The sequence below is a fragment of the Anopheles nili genome, chromosome 3, assembly GCF_943737925.1.
Source record: "Anopheles nili chromosome 3, idAnoNiliSN_F5_01, whole genome shotgun sequence".
NCBI classification, from domain to species: Eukaryota; Metazoa; Arthropoda; class Insecta; order Diptera; family Culicidae; genus Anopheles; species Anopheles nili.
Window position 1 is genome coordinate 38,073,054 of NC_071292.1, and position 17,141 is coordinate 38,090,194.

A 17,141-nucleotide genomic window follows, 5' to 3' on the forward strand; every position below is an offset into this window, starting at 1 on the left:
TTGTACTATACTAAAGGGTATATCACACCACAGGTACAGTCATTTTATAGAGTTTTACATACATTTTCAAAAGAAGTTGCGTAACTTTTATTTGAAATTACAAGAATTGAGTGTAAGAATGGAGCTTTCTTTCAGCCAATACTCATCATCAAGAAGATCGAGAGAAGCTTTAAGTAAGGAGCGTTTATATTTATTTAACCTCGTAGATTTTTTTTGCGGTACGACCAAAATGATGTCCTAAAATGTTTGGAAGATTTTATACTAAGTTGAACGTGTCTAATGCGACGTTCTCTATCCCCGTTGCAGTGCATGGAGCAGTACACGGACACTAGTATGAAATACTATTGTAATTCCCAGCCTGCACAATCGTCCATTGTTAAATTGAGCGGATTTTCGACAGAGAGATGAATACTGCCCTTGCATAATTAAAGATCTTGACTATAGTGCAAAGCATTAGATTCCCATTGGTAGAAAATGTCAGCCATACGAGAGAACTATACGAGAAAGTTGAAGACATTAATTTAATTGTATACTAATTTTTTTTAATTTTTTAATATGGAACACAAATAAAAGATTCAATTCTAGTTCATTGTACTGTGATTTGTATAAATTGCAATAAATACGACGGGCAAATTGTTCTTGGCCAATAAGGAAATCTATAGCATTCATTAAAAACAAATAATAAGGCATTGTATTGATAGGAAATAGTTGTCACTTAGATGCATTATCATCGCATTTTGCTATCGCGTTCAGTCAAAAAGTACCCTAGGATACCAATATGAAATCATTTCAATAATCATTACGAACATAATGTACGTTGGGACATCGAGGGCGCTGTTGATGGCATTAAGATGATCAGCAATTAGGTAATATTGAGTTCGCTTTTCAATAAACATCCAACCTGTGAAGTAATCAATAATTCGAAAAATACTATTTAAGAACATTTCAGCACACCTCTCAATAAAGTAACATTTAAAAAATGTACCGCTTTTCCATTTAATAATTATCCTACAATAGATACGTATCTAACTGTTCGAAAACGCGTGCAACTACAACGGACAAGATTGAACGCTTTGAGGATAATGCATGCTTATCCATTAGTCTTGTTTTGATGTTTTTGTGCACCATCATGCCGCGCTTGCTGACGCTCAAATGCCAATTTATGTGTATATAGAAAACAATTAGCTTAAAAAAGTCGATATCCCTGAGGGTTAGACGATACGATAAGTTTGGACAACTGCTGGTGAACGTGCTTCCACTTCTTCTCATTGACAACGGCAAGCATTTCTTCCAGTATTTCACGGCTCAGCTTATCCTCGTACAGTTTGGACAAATACTTCACCATGCGCCCGTACTGCTTCATATGAAATGCATGCCATATCGATAGAAGCAACACCTGAATTGATAAAAAAAATATTCATTTGGTAGTTCAACACAATTCCAACAATCTTCTCTTCGTACCTTTGAGTCACTGTAATCTATAAATTTGCCAACATCAGTATACAGCTGCTCCAGCTCTTCTGAGTAGTCCGGTTGGCTCACGTCCTGAGCATCATAGATATTGTGTACTATCATAAGCTTGCACAAAACCATATACTTTCGTTGGCATGCATCCAATAGCAGCTGTTTTTGTTTATCCATTTGACTAGAAAACGAAGACACATAGATTACTGTACAATACACACCGCGTTAACCTCAGAAGGTTATACTTACATTTTGATCTTCGACGCATTCGACCGGTTATCAACCTTCATTCCATAGTACGCAAGAAGAGCATTTTGATCCACGTCCTTCAGTACTGAATTAGCAAGTTCAGCAATACGCAGTAGCTTAACCTTCAACAATGTAGCAGAAGTTGGATCGGTCGGATCGAATGATGCCGAAAATGCGTAAGGAAGATTATGTTTCAATTCAGTACTATCGAAGTGGTCAGCCATTGCCAGATGAACAGCTAGATGATTGGGATTATCCTTGAGCACCGCACGATACAGATTATCTGCATTTTCCGTGTCCAGTTTGGCAATCTGGGACGTCTGAAAATCACGCAACCCTTCACAATATTCATCCCACTTGCTTCTGCTTTCCTTTGAAGCTGTACCATTCGCTAAACCATTTCCAACCCCGTTCGAAACGGTCACAACGTTTCCTGAACCGTTTGCTACATGGTTGCCATTCGTAACGATAGCAGCAGTGTTGGTGACGGCACTGCCAGTATTGTTACTGCCTCCAGATGCCTTCTTCACGGAAGGTCCTTCAGTCAATACGTATTGGAAATTATGCGCGACGCATTTTTTTATGATATCCTCTTTGGCATAGGTAATGCTACCCTCGAGCCACGAGCACTGCGAGGGTATGGATGCTTTCTGCAGCCTCTCGGCGCTAATCGGTGCAAGATAAATCGGTCGACACGTACCGCCCACCATGAAGCAATTGGTCATTTTTTTCGCTCCGGACAAGACTTGGTTGTACGATTTGAACACATCTACCGACAGACTATTGCTAGCTAATTTGAAATTAACGACCATATTCGCTTCGGTCAGTTTCTCGAGAAGCTCCTTCTTTTCATGTCGCACTTGGAGACGGATGGTATAATCACCCTTTTCTAGCTTTAAATACTTGTCGTACGAATAAGCATCACCACAACGCACCATCATCTTATTGGCATCAAACACCATCCAGAACTGTGATTCAAATTCACTTTCGTATAGGATATTGCTAAACAGCGGAGTGTACAAAGCCACATCATATCCTTTCGACATGTGCAAATGATAAGTCAACAAAATCTGATAAATTTGGCGAGCCGGATGTATGACGTCCCGCGTCGTTAGTGGAGTGACTTTAGTTTCCGATGGCCGCAAAACCATTGCCGCGTTCTTCAATGACACTACAGGGAGAACCTCTTCACTAGTTAAAGCGGTAAGATCGATCCGGTGAATACCACTGGCACTGTGCATTACGGCTGGAATGGTAAATGTTGGATATGATGTAATGTTTTGCCTGTCTGATTTACATTGTTTGAAATAACTTACACCCATTCAGTGGACTAATGCCATGAAATTTAACCGAGTATCGCAGCGGCAAGGTTCCAAAGTTGGACCAAAATTTGGCAATACAAATCTCGATTATATGATCGCCCTGGAAGCAGCAAAATTAAATAACTGCATTGCATTCATTTTGCTATTTTTACTACCAACACTTACCTCCACTTGAACCGGCTGGATAGTAGATGCCGTTCCGTTAACGGGTAATATCTTTTGCATCTCCATCGCTTTGCAATATTTCATAGGCAATATCTGTACCGTGTGCAGGAAAAATTTGCCACCAACGGTATCATTCGGGTTTGCCGAACGCATTTCAATAACGGCCCAAGTCGCATATTTCGGCACCTGGATGAAATCGCGAATGATGGTGTGCGGTTTGCAGTCGACGGGTAAATCGTGGCGAACAAATTCGTTCGATTTGGGATCGATAACATGCGGTTGCACCACCGTGATTGGAATCTCAAACAGAACGCCCTTTTCAGGACAGGAGGAATCGTAAGCTTTCACGCTCGCCCGGTAAACGCCTGGTGCTAATCCTGTCGGGTCGACTTTTACCGATATTTTGCGCGCGGAGTAGCAGAGATCTAGATAGCTGCCGCACTGGATCCACGATTCGGTTGGTATTAATGTTAGCCGTACGTTGAAATTAATCTTATCCGCAGCATCTGAAATGGAGCATTGATACGAAATATGTACTTTTGCTGATAACGCATCACACGATTGATACATACCGGCAAATTTCTCGTTGAAAAATACCGGTTCAATATTGACGGAAAAATCCTCCACCTTGGTAAGCACTCCGTGCCGCATGTGTATGCCTTTTGCATTGCTGTTTCCGACAGTAACAGCGAAGCGCAGCTTATTTTCCAACAATCCACTGTACGTGGTTAGATGCTCGAAAGCCTTACCCACGTTTAGCAACCCGTTGCCCTGAGCGAACTTGTCTACGTAATCGATTTTTGTTGCTGTATTCCACAATGCTCGCTTGATGCTGAACGCAGTGTAACTAACGGACTTTTGCTTCAATCCCGATATTATTAGGCCCACTGATCCGGCAACGTGCGGAGCTGACATACTTGTACCGTTCATCAACTGAGCCTTAGACATCGTGAACTGCGGCACGGATGCAATCGCAGCACCAGGAGCACACACAGTCACCCCAAACCCGCCATCGATGCAGGGATCGCGAGACGTCCACGTATACACATTTGCGGGTAATTTCTGATGTAGTGCATATTCAGCTTCCATCATTTCGGGAGACACGTATGCTCCGACACCCACGCAGCTCGGTTGGCTAATATCCGGAGGTGTGCCAATGGTGCATAATGCCGGACCGTGATTACCGGCCGACGCTACCCACACTACGCCATACCTATTGACCAGTTCGCTCATAAGCTCCCCAACGCGCCCCGAATTCGACCAATGGCCATGTTCTCCGTAGCTCATGTTAATTACATCGATCTTCCGACCGGCCTCACACAGCTCCATCACCTTAATGATTGCTCGTATCAGTGCCGTTCCACTCTCCATTGATTCCAATCGACCGTCGCCAATGGTTAGCGACACGATCTTGGCTGCCGGAGCCACGCCGTTTAGTTCGGGATCATCGGGATGGTAACCACTGGCGATCGAGGCAACATGTGTTCCATGGCTTGCTGTGAGAAAGAAAAATTACTTAGCTCTACTGAACCCAGCGAAAGAAGCATATCGTTCAACTTACAGCAAAGCCCGACAATTTCCAGCACGTTACCCTCGTCATGCACGTTTATCGATACGGAGAGATAGTCATCCAAGTTCACCACTTGATACGAACGACTATATTCCAGAACGTGCACGGCATTTTCTAGATCACCCTTTTCAGTCGTGTCAATAACCGCCATCCATCCTTCCTTCGTCGGAAAGAGCACGCAATCGTAGGAGGTTTTTAAATCGGCAAATTTTTTGTCACATGAATTTAAAAATTCCAACGTATGCTCGAGATCTTCCTTGGCCAGTTTATCCTTGCCAGTGAGGTTCGTAGACGGGTTTTTGGCGTCGAAGTCACTCAGCTCACGTGCCGCCTCACTCAAGGCCTTTTTGTGCAGGTTATCCCATTCCTTCACCTTCAAATCGTTTAAGATCCGCTCTCGAATCCGTGACGGAGACAGATCATGCACACTTTTCAATCCCACCCGGTACTCGGACGCAGCAGCATTTTTAGACTTCATCGTGCTAGACAATAGCAACTTGCGGCCCGAAAGACCGGTAATAGTGCCATCTTCCCCAGCCGTAACCGTTTTGCTCGTATCGACATCTCCACAACCTGAGCAATCATACCGCTCAATAACTTTAACTTCTCCATTCGGGGTTTTCTGCAGATTATCGGTTATTCAAAGTGTAAGTAAGTCGATTGATAATGTAGCACAGTTAGCAAGGCAGCGAAATAAAAGGAAAAAATTCAATTTGTAAGACAATATTAATCCAGAAGGCCTTGATCGTGGCAATTTATATTACCTCCAGTCCTTTCGCCCGGGGATCAACGCCAGAGTCAAGAATAGCAATCGTCACATCCCGGCCATCGTACTCTGGATACATGCGAATGAAGTTGAGCGCTCCGGTTTCATTCTTCGGTACTAGGGAGTTAACGGGAAATTTTACATCCACCACGCTTTCCATTTCCTTCGGTACGATGCTGTTCACTTTTACTATTGTACCCAAAGCTGTCGAGTTTTTAGCAGGTTCGTCTACTGTTTTCTTTTTTTTGTAAACGTTTTGACAAACTGCTGCATTTGCCGATTCACTGCCGAACATCTATGTCAGAACACAGAATAAGAAGACGAATGACATAAAACAAGAAGAAAACGAGTGACATTCTTCGACCATCGCTTAACAGCTCTGCCACCAGTACATCACCGATACAAAATCAAATAATGCTAAATAGGGTTATATTTATCCTCTGTTTACTAATCAGCTACAGCTGTTTTAATAATAATGCAAAGTACACATTTTGTTTACAACACATTCTAATCATAGCTTTCATGTAACTGACCCCTCAAATGAATAATGAGATCAAATCTAAGCAAATATAAAATTTTAAACTTTAACCGAATAAACATCAGTAGAACCAACCTATTGATAACAGAATGACATGGATATGTTTCTGACGTCGTGCTCTAACCTTAGAAAACAGGTATTAAAATGTTCAAAATCAAATTACCCGAACACTGTGCAGTATTGTACATGAACCAACTCGTTTTTGGAAAAAGAACTTGTGAAATCTAACTACAAGCATTGGAAATATTGAAGCACTTTGTTTGTACTAATATTCACAACAACTTAAACGCTACCTGTGCCGGATACTACGCAATTCGTTTTCAAAACACTACCTTTCTACCATGCATTTATACCTGACATACTACATCGGAAGAGGTTAGCCCAAACAACTTACGGTAATACGTAATGTATCGTTCTTCACGATTTATGCAGCATCAACTTTCATTGAGAAGAAATCTCAACTATTCAAATGTAAATTAAAACCATTTATTGCTGTTGACCCATGCGTATTGTTTATACACTGTCGCAAGAAATGTTGTTGTTGGCACTGTACTGTACCTTTACGTGCAGCCCTGGAGAAAGTTTTGACATTTTCAACAACTCGAATGCATACGTCATACGTCAAACATTGTGCATCTTTTGGATAGAAAGAAGTAACATTGCGGTGTTCACAAATAGTGGGATAGTTTTGCGTATTATAGTGTGTACATTTTTTAGATTATTTCTACTGCTAGTGTGCTCAACTCACGCCTTTAGATTTGACTATCTTGCCTGTACAATGGAGGAGACATCATGTAAGTAATGTAATGCGATTTTTTATATACCTTCGTCACAGACCGGCTGCTGTCGTCGATTCACACGTATGGGAAAAGCAAAACTACCCACACGGTAGACATCTTCAATATCGGAACTAGCTATAAAAAACCCTTAAGCTAAAGAAACTTTTCGAAATTTACGATGTTCATAGATATACTGATGAGTCTTTCCTTAATTATACTCGAAATTTGTAGTTTATCGTGCATTTTCATCGGAAAATGGTTGCGAAAGAACTCTTTGTTTTCCTCTGACTATTGTATTGCGTGTCTAGGGGCACGGAGCAGAGTGCGTAAGGGGTAACCAATTAGTAATCAAATTAAATTTTTCTGAGCTTCAATTATTTAAAGCCTTTTGAACTAGTTGAATAAAACTCTGGATTCCTATCCATATCCTAACGTGCATCCATATATATCATATATTTAGTTAATCCAAACGTTATCATTCAATGGTGACTCATAGGTGCCAACAATGTTATCATAATGTGTATGTAAGCTACCAGTCCAAAAATATTACATCAAGAGCTTAAATTAATGCTATCAATTGTAGAAAAAGCTATGAATACCTCAATGATTGCCAATAGTCGTATCTCATGTTCACGATGCTTGTTGGTGGAAATTTCCTTCAACAATTATTTAGCACCTGTGATAGCCCAAGTTGACACCTTATTGTAGGTATTACCTCATGTGCGACGAATAAATGATAAGCTGTCACGGAATGTTAAACGGCCAGGTTGATTGTACCAATTCAATATCCAAGTATTCCGATATGTGACGGAAATATTTCGTTGAAAATCTCACATCAATTGTAGAATATTCAAACGTGGCACATAGCTCTATTATTTTTAATGTGTGACCGTTCTCTAATAGCGCAGTGTACTTGCTAATGCATATTAAATGATCAACATTTTTCGACACTCCCTGAGATTATTTTCTTGCTGTACAATTATTACCATCGATGGTCGTAATCCTAGAGTTAATTGAAATTTAGATCCGGTTGAATCACTAACAATAAAATAGTTTATAATGCTAAAATTTACCATTTGTGATTGATTACTCAGTATTGCTAAAATGGGTTGTCAATTTCAATCTGATTGCGGAGTGTTTGTGTACGAAGATAATTTGGCATTACTTCAGTGAGTCACTAATTTCCATTCTTTCGTTGAAACATGGAACATGAACCAACATTCGTGAAATATTATTCTTACATCAATGGTGAAAAAAAATATCACTCAAAAATTAGCAAAATTATTTTAATATTCAAGATAGTAATGTTTGATTTGATAGTTTTACTTGACGATTCCAATAGTGTTATATCCAAACTACATTTAATTTTAAGAAAAACTTAATCTTTTAAATTCTATTTCAAGATCGATCAATTGACTGTATTAGTTACACACATGTTGATTGTATTAGCTATTCCGGTTGAGATACCCCATTATGTTTAAAACATTTTATTCAATTGCATGGGTAGCAGGTATAATATAGATACTTAACTCATTCTAAATAATGCTGGTTCGAAAATTCTTAAACCAGTTCATATCCGGATTTTTGTTATATAATTCACGATCAATAGTTTAATATTTTGCGTGCGGTTGTAAATTCATTCGGTGGATGATGTAGATTGAACGCTCGGCATTTGTTTTGGTCTCGGAATCACATTAGCAAAAACGTGATGTTGCGATACCTGTTACCATTTTGTGGCACTAGGTGTAAACGGTAACCTAACTGCGTGGCGACCTTAACTCCTGGTAGTAACTCGAAACTCGCCCTCAAAACCGCATCGGAAAAAGTCAGTGTCGCCACAAAGCGGAATTCTCAGTCCCGGTACGGTGCACCACTTTTTGAATCCGATCCTGTCCTGTCCGCCCGGCTCTGGCAATGACTGGAGCAATTTTCCAACCGGAATCATCGACCCAAGAGAGAGTGCTTTTTATGTTGTTTTTGCTTTATTCGCCCTCAGTTCTCCACTCGCCTTGATACGATCGCAAACGATCGCGTTTTCCCGTTGCTGGAATGACGATCTCTTTTGGTTGGGAGTTCTCTTTTCCTAGTTACATCTCGTGAGCGTTGAGAGCTTTTTGTTTCGCGTGCGCCTTCAATGCGTCCTGGGTTGGCATTGCGCTCAGTTTACACCAAGTCCAACCAACCGATCCATACATACATTCGCTCGACATGCCACGCTGCCGTTCGGGGGGAGACCTTTCCAGTTTACATTTACTGTTTGACGCAAACGGACGGCTTCAGCGTTTTGAACGGCGCTCGAACGCCTCTCTTGGCAGTGGTCACATTGCGGAAAAGGTTCGCGTGAAGTGCGAATCGAACGGAACTGGTTTAGGAACCTCTAGCTGAAGCGCTCAGCAACCTCGTATTTTACGGATACCCGCAGAAGGAACCACCACAGCGTACCCTGAACCAACGGTTGTGGATGAAATTTCGGTAGCGGTTGCTTGCGCGGAACATTGTGGGCGCTCACCGTAACCTACCAGATTTTGTTTGTGTTTTATTTTTATTTTCGCATACATTCTCCTCGGTTTAGTCAATAAATGACCGTGAACGAAGGAACTGGCGGTAACGGACACTGTACCTAAGGAAAGTGAACAAGAAACATTGATCGATGCACCCCTAGCGCGTAATCGATCGCGGATAATTATGAATATTGCGTTCGATGATTCCGATTTCGAGCTTACGTGACGGTCCGCGACGTTGAGGGAGCCATTGGAAAGCCATCGGCAAGGTGGCTTTTTTTGCTTTTATAACCTCCCTCGGGGTCAGTAGAACAAACGAGCCTTGAACACGTGTGTTCGTGTGGTTGGTAACATTTAAATAAAAAAATAATCAATGGCAGTGGAACACGTGGAAATCGGTTGAAAAGAACGTGAAATATAAAATTCAACTAGACGTGGTTTCTTCTGAGCAGCGGCTTACTTTCACACCAAGCGTTCGCTCATTCAACTTTCATCTACTCGCGGGTTAACCTAGTGACATGGCATCATTTATCAAAAAAACCCAACGACCAAATAGCTACGTTTGCTCGACTAATCTCATCCTAAAAGCCGCGAGGGTAGGCGTATGATCTCACGAACATCCAGCGTTGACCGCACGCACGCTTCCTCAACTGAGACCCTCTTCCAGCTGGCGCCAACGGTGCGGCGAAATTGTGGAGTAACTTTACAACAACCCGTTACATAAATCTTCGTATGCCGCTGACGATTGTTGTGGCTTCCCCGCAACGAGCCTACGTGAAGCCAATTTTCCCTCGGCAAAAATAGCTTGTTGATGTGAACGAACAAACAAAAAGGAAATGGGAATAGTGCTCTGTTTGCGGTGGTAGTGCTGGCTGGTAAAGTAACATCGGCAATACATTGTTCGAGCACGAATGCGACTGAACCAATGTTGTAAATTTTGCCATACCACTGACTGATCTTAACCGATCAATTGCTTTGCGTTATTGCGAGTGCGGAAGATCGCTACAGTGCGTCGTCTCCGTCGTGTAGCAGTAGTTTCGGTGGTTCATCTAGGCATAAGCATACAACCTCCCGCATGTATAGGCACTCGTGCTGTCAGTCCTTCGCGCCATTGCGCACGAAGCCGCAGCGACAACAAGCTCCCGGAACAACGAACACACGATAGAATGTCTGGTTGAACATGATGTTGGACGATGGTATTACGAGCCCAAAACAATAACTTCACCATGGTGTACTGCCGTAACAGTTGCTTCATGTAGTTGCACGTTTCGACCGCGTTCCCTTCGACTTGTTTAGAGTACTCGGCCATTTCTGCTACCTCCTTTCTGGTAACCGCTGTTAGGAATGATTTTGTGCGGTCATAGAATTGCTGAATCTAATCTGGAGCATTTCGGCGCATAACTCGATCGGACTGGATGTGTGAATCAAGCGATATACCGCAATCATCGTCAGCAAGTTGCAAGTCGCAGGAACGTAACGAGCTTGCCAGCAAAATGCGCATCGGCGAGGATGATCTGCCTAGCCTCGAGTACATCGAGGACCCGTACATACCGAAGCTTGATCCTAACTGTATCACCCCTTCGCTGGACGAAGTGTACGACATCGACGAGGACGATGGCTTGATCGGTCCAGAGGAGCAACACTGGTCCGACGAAACCGAGCTGTACCTTCGATCGCTCACGTTAGATCAGATACTAGGTGTTCCCTCAGACGACGAAGAAACCGACCCAACGTCCGAGGTTGAGCTGCAGACCGTCGAGACGGAATTTAATCCACCCTTGTCCTCGGACGAAGGAGATGTCAGCGAAGCACACCTCAGCCTAAGGGCGTCCGTAAGCGATCCGAGCGGTCGGCCCGGTGTTGGGATACGGTTCGAAACCGCTCAAAACCAAGGCGACTATCCGCTGCCACCGGGTGGGGCAGGTGTTGTGCGCAACATTCTGGCCAGCAAGCTCCTGCTCGGTGGCGTAACGAACAGGCGCATCCGGGCGCTGTTCAATCGGCGCAAGATTCGGGACGTGCGGGTCACGTTCATCGATTTCTCGAAGCCATACCTGGCGCGTATCTCGAGCGGCGACAATTACAAAAGTTTCCTTAATATTGGTAGTGTACCCGGTAAGTAGGAATGCGTGAAATTGCTGCTAACGAAGAACAAAACCAAATTGTTACAAAATGGTACGTTGCACCGTTGTTGTGGACGGATATCAGGAAACCCTTAAAGTGAGCGGAATTTGCGTTGACGTCATTTTGCGATATTAGAATGTCGATATGGAGCAAAAGATGAGGCTATTGCGAAAAAAATGTACACAACGGAATAGAAGAAACATAAAAATGCTTACAAAACAGAATCAATCATGAAATTTAGATTTAGAATTTGGTTAGGTGGTAATATATCTTAGGACGTGCCATATCTATTATATCTAATGAACTTTTTTATGAAGCGTGTTGATATCTAAATCTATTTAATTTGCTGAATATTGCGTCTAGTTAAACATTATCTGTATGTGTATATACAGTATTCTCAATAGCTCCTTTTAACTCATGTACGTAAAATACTGCACACATAGCAAAGGTCCGCTGTATAGTAAAGTTAGACCCGTTCGTTTGTTTGCGATGTAGACATTTTTTTTGCCTTTTAGTAGTTCTCGTTGGAATGTTTTGTTGATTGCACAATCAATTGGATTTGGAGTCCTATCACTCCCCGTTGATAGGAATATATGAACATAACTGATATTCCTACTGTAACTGTTAGTGACATTATTTCAACACGTTGCGCTCGTTTTTGCGTGTGTTGCTGAATCAGCAGAATTTAAACAACCGACACAATCGGCAAAAGTAGCAAAGAAAACAAATCGAATGAAGCTCAGAACTGGACTAAGAATTACATTCACCGGAATAAAAAAGCCAAGTTCACCTTTACACGTACGTTTACGTTTTATCTCAATGTCACGTTATTTTCTGACGCGTGTCATATAGGCAACAAGTTACGCTTGGCACCGTGGAAATGTTTGTCCCCGCAAGTCGTTTGTCGTTACATTAAGTAAAAGAAGAATATGAGCTAATCGCCTTTGCTTACGCATTACAAACATCCCGCCAAAAGTGCAGATTATGTGGTCCGTGCACTATGAGCCAACGCATTACTATTGATGCGCAACGTTATTTTCCTTCCAGCGTTGCCATTTGCTGTTGGTGGTTTTGTTTTTAATTATATCTGATTGTTTGAGGTAGAGTTGTGATATGTCTATAATTTAACTCTCTAATTGAGCCCAGGAGAGAATAAAGCTTCAGACTACTCATGTCTGAAAAAATTACATGCACAAGCACGTCGTAAGATCTGTTAATAAAAATGCGTCACTGAAACTATGTGGTTCACAGTTTGGTCAAACATGTAATGGGAAGTTTCTCGACAAGATTGCTCCACGTCGCATCTCTCATTGAACGCTATCGATAGCACGATGTTAGTTTGAATAGTGATAATAATAATATATTCTTAAAAAAGGCAAACAAGCGTCCTAATGTCTTAGACAAACGAAGACCAAACGTTCGAAATGCTAAAGAAAGTTCATCTATTTATTTATGCGCATAACGGCGGCGTGTCGTTTGACGAAACACGGCACAATGTGATCCAGTGAAACGAAAAAAAGAGCACGAAACGTTCAGACATTTGCGTTTGTTGAAAGCCCTACAAAAAGCCTTTCTATGTACTGTTAATAGTTGGCGAAATAAGAAAGTTTAGAAGATCACAAGGAAATGCTGAGCAATATTCATTGTTGAAGTATAAGTTCACACCTTGACAAAAACGCGGGCAATCTTACAAGTACCGGCAACAACACTGTGTTAATGTAACGATTAAACATGTGAAAGTTTGTGCAAGACAAGTTTCTCCCTCCTCCATGGTTCAGTTTCTCATTTACAAACCCGCATGAAAGGAACTCATTTTGACAAAACACACTTTTAAATAAGTCACAATGCACAGTCACATTGTCGTCTGAGAACAGTAATAGTATAAAAGATAGATTTTACCTTTTTTTATATGGAAGAATTAAGATAAGAAGTATATATGGCTGAGTTATTCTCTAGCGTTCCGTGAGAATCTTTCCTATCATTTAGTTATATAATTTTTATTAAGCAAGGTGCATTCAAATCTTTCATAGCATTATTTCCGTTGCATCAAATTTTATGTTTAGCCGTTTGTTTATGCATATGGCGCTCTAAAAATTGTTTAATATATTTCATTACATCCTACTTTATCGAAGTATAACAATTTCTGATTTCAGACAATTCCGGTAAATTGTCCGATGCATCTCCCGTTGGATCCATAAGCTCCGCTGAAATCGCTAACGAGTTCTCTGGCCTTTCAGCAGAAGAGCAAACGGCGCAGCGTGAAGAATGGAGTCAGGTAGGTTCTAAAATGTTCTTCAACCTATTGACCTTAGGTATACCGTGTCAATATCACAATAGTATTGAAACATAAACGTATTGTGTCAATTCCAGGAACTAGCACGCGTTGAGGAAGAAATAACAACATTGCGAACGGTGCTTCAATCAAAGATGCGTCATGCCAGCGAGTTGAAGCGTAAGCTTGGTATCACTGTGTGGAAGGAAATTACTGACGACGTCAGTCAAGGCTTCAAGAATGTTAAAGAAAGCAACGTGTAAGTATCACACACATCTATTATGCGTAGTAAAAATGCAATACTCTCCAGAATGTATGAGAAATAGTAATATTCACAGTTATATTAGGGATTTTAGCGATTTATTTATTTTATTCACTTATCAAGTGATCAAAAAGCCGCATCCAAAAAAGCAAATGTTCAGCGTAAAACTTGCTACCCAGAAACCAGTTTACGATATATCAGAAACTTATCACATAATAATGTATTTTGGTTACTTTATTCTTATTTCTTTGATAAATCATCTTTGCCATTTGCTTTTTTTTTCGACTATAATTTTTACGTTGCTTCTTTCATTTTTTCATTTCATTAAAAGTTATCAAAGTGTCGAAACGAAGGTTGGCGAAATAACAACCGTTGTTACGAATGCTCCGATGTAAGTAATATTAAATATGTACCAACTTCACTAATGCTATGAGCGCTTTCATGGTCAAGAATATTCTATCTAACACGTAATACCTTCGGCTCGCTATAAAAACTAGTTGTGGAATTGTGGACTGACATGTTAGGGAAGCTTCACAAACAGCTCAGATGTATGGTATTTTTTCTTTAGTTAGTTTTTGTTTGTTCATTTCGATTAATATGGTTTGTTTGTATCCTAAGTTAGGTGCACATTTTGATGGATACGATCCATACTCTAGCATTTGTGCTAGACTGAATCCATAATGCTGAAAAACATTTACTCATAAATTATGTTTAATCAAAATGTGCAATCTTAGTCAGTGGTCCGTGGTGCTTGATTGTTTAGTCAATGAGTTTCCGTTCTTTTTCTTCCGCTTGCATGTAAAAATAGGATATCGAGAGGGTAAGTCACAGTCCTTCGTACTTTGGTACTCTATGAGTATTGTTTCGCTGTTTTTATGTATGTTGTATCACTCTATGAAAAGTTTTTTGTAGAAATACCACCCGCACAACACAATAAGCCCAAACCATTCACTAATCTACGAAAAGTTTGTTATAGGCATAGCTAGCCTCCCCATAACACAATATAGCGCAAACCATTCACTAGGCGGCCGATCAGATGACTGTTATCGCTGTTTAAGAAAAATAATTTTCGTTTTTTTCCGTAATATTTTCACGGCTTAGTTACCAAAAAACGGAAAGCGCTATCAAAACGACAGCTGGCAAGACGACATCTGTGATCGGCGGAATAGCGGGGAAAATGACCCAAAAGTTGACAGAAATGAAACAATCAGATTCGTTCCGATCCTTTGAAGAACGGGTTGGATCGGCGTATGAAAATGTTAGGGTAAGCATGACGTGCGCCGATATTGAAACTGACGCATGCTAAATTAAATTGCATCGTTACCTACTCATTAGCATTTTTAAACTATTTCTCTCTTTCCCACCCATTTGTCCTTGCAGTCCAAGGTTTCCTCACGTTCGAGCTCGGTGCAAAGCTTGTCGGATATTCAAAATGACGAGCGCCGCAACTCCGTGACTACACCAACCGCAATCCCAGAAGAAAAACCCATCCCTTAAGTAAACCAGCGACATGTGTTGTTCATGTGTTAACTAACGATCAACTCTCGATCGATCGATCAGGATTCAGGATACAGCAACGTGATCGGCGACAGGATCGAAACGAATGATTTTATTTAGCTTCGTGTCGCTGGATATATCTATCGATTGTGCTAATTTATGTTTCATAGTTAACGCTAAAGGTTCACGCCTTTACCATGAGCAGTGTAAATCTTTTAGAGAAAAAACAACCACAAATGAGCCGATTATAAATTTCACGAGATATCGGCACAACTTTAATGCTAGTGTCACATTTACGTTGCAAAATTATAACACTATTTGCAAAGGAAAAAAACAAGTATACACAGCAAATACTGAGTGGCGGTTTATTTTGTAGCAAACAGAGTATGTATCGCATTACCATGATAATCAGTAGTGGGCGGTCCCTATCAAACACAGGAAAAACATCTCACCCTGGGACGACATACCTAATGCCTAATAACAGAATTCACACTTTTGTTTCAAGTTGAACTCCGGTGCATCTCATTGTAGTGTCGCTTCATGTTCGAAAATTCCTTACTTCGGCTTACTGACATAGATTCCGTTAGGTCACTCTAAAACCATCAAGCCCTTTTCATCCGTTCAACGTTTGTACCGCGGTGCTATTTCCTTAAATAGGATAAGATTGCTCTCGTAGCACATTCTCAAGTGTCCAGCAAGCCATTCCTGTTATTCTGTGTGGTTTCTGTTAGCTAATGGACGACATTTCTCTAGGACGGTAATGTTAGCTAGGACATGTGTAGCTTTTGCAAGTTAGCGAACAGGGATCATGGCATGTGAAAGTGAATTGTAACCATAAACGCGTACCCATAAACTCTACAGGTGCCTCAATTCATAGTAATCATCTAGGTTAATTTTCTGTTGATGTATACATGCACATACATTTTCTTAACAACAAAAACACGATTAAATAATAATTGTTATAGATTTTCTGGCAAATCCAACACGTATGTGAAAAGTACCTTCTCTTAGCTAGACTTTCCTCGTACTGACCACCACAAGGGAGCAATCCATCGATCGCCCTTGTTGAAGTAGCTAAGCCTGCCTCTTGAACAGATGGAGAGATTATTATTTATCCCCTTCCATCCCTTTTCTCACACGTTCGAACTTATCGAAATACCGCTAAGAAATTTAAGCTATTTAAGTATACACAGCTGAATAAAGCGTACATTCATAAATCATAATCTCTTCTTTATCGAGCATCTTTATGGAACGTGAACGACGAGCATCGTAGCAGCGTCCAGACATACTGGATGTTACAATTGTTAAAAACAAGTAAATAGAAGCATGCAGAATGGGACACAATCGTTTTACAAATGTTGCGCCTTGAGGAATGCTGCTACGTTTAAATTATAGAGGAATGAATAAAAACTTGCGATTTTTGGTGTATCTATTTTTACCCCGTTTTACGACTTTTGCCGCATTATTTCCATTTGTGATTTTAGAAAGAATCCTTTATTGTGATCTGTAGAAAATATCAAGGAAAACTTATGCCATGATTTAAAAAACGCAAATATTGCAACTTAATTCAAGCAATTTCACTGGCACGAACACGGTAACTCCATCTGTTGCCAGCTAGCAGTTTTGCGATCG

General features: G+C 40.9%; 2 protein-coding genes across 2 annotated transcripts; one reads left to right on the forward strand and one right to left on the reverse strand.

Annotated features, from left to right (window-relative positions):
* Positions 1–954: 954 nt before the first annotated feature.
* On the reverse strand, positions 955–5,831 carry LOC128724195 (tripeptidyl-peptidase 2). The gene is made up of 8 exons (XM_053817961.1): positions 5,535–5,831; positions 4,762–5,392; positions 3,773–4,696; positions 3,201–3,706; positions 3,030–3,135; positions 1,714–2,959; positions 1,462–1,645; positions 955–1,396 (listed from the first exon to the last, which is right to left on the reverse strand). Exons 1-8 carry the CDS (start codon positions 5,829–5,831, stop codon positions 1,187–1,189), a joined length of 4,104 nt encoding a protein of 1,367 aa, XP_053673936.1. The 3' UTR covers positions 955–1,186.
* A 926-nt stretch (positions 5,832–6,757) lies between these two features.
* LOC128727077 (tumor protein D54) lies at positions 6,758–16,954 on the forward strand. Its single transcript, XM_053820944.1, has 6 exons — positions 6,758–6,868; positions 13,632–13,753; positions 13,849–14,009; positions 14,344–14,403; positions 15,114–15,276; positions 15,393–16,954. The coding sequence occupies exons 1-6, from the start codon at positions 6,853–6,855 to the stop codon at positions 15,507–15,509; spliced, it is 639 nt and encodes a 212-aa protein (XP_053676919.1). The 5' UTR covers positions 6,758–6,852; the 3' UTR covers positions 15,510–16,954.
* Positions 16,955–17,141: the final 187 nt, after the last annotated feature.

Excerpts from the sequence above, each read along its gene's own strand:
- LOC128724195 (XM_053817961.1), bottom strand. The coding sequence starts at position 5,831 with ATGTTCGGCAGTGAATCGGCAAATGCAGCAGTTTGTCAAAACGTTTAC. Across the intron at positions 5,393-5,534 it reads CCCGGGCGAAAGGACTGGAG|AAAACCCCGAATGGAGAAGT; the intron begins GTAATATAAATT and ends GATAATCTGCAG. Across the intron at positions 4,697-4,761 it reads GGAAATTGTCGGGCTTTGCT|CAAGCCATGGAACACATGTT; the intron begins GTAAGTTGAACG and ends TCTTTCTCACAG.
- LOC128727077 (XM_053820944.1), top strand. Across the intron at positions 13,754-13,848 it reads AGCGTGAAGAATGGAGTCAG|GAACTAGCACGCGTTGAGGA; the intron begins GTAGGTTCTAAA and ends TGTCAATTCCAG. Across the intron at positions 15,277-15,392 it reads CGGCGTATGAAAATGTTAGG|TCCAAGGTTTCCTCACGTTC; the intron begins GTAAGCATGACG and ends TTGTCCTTGCAG.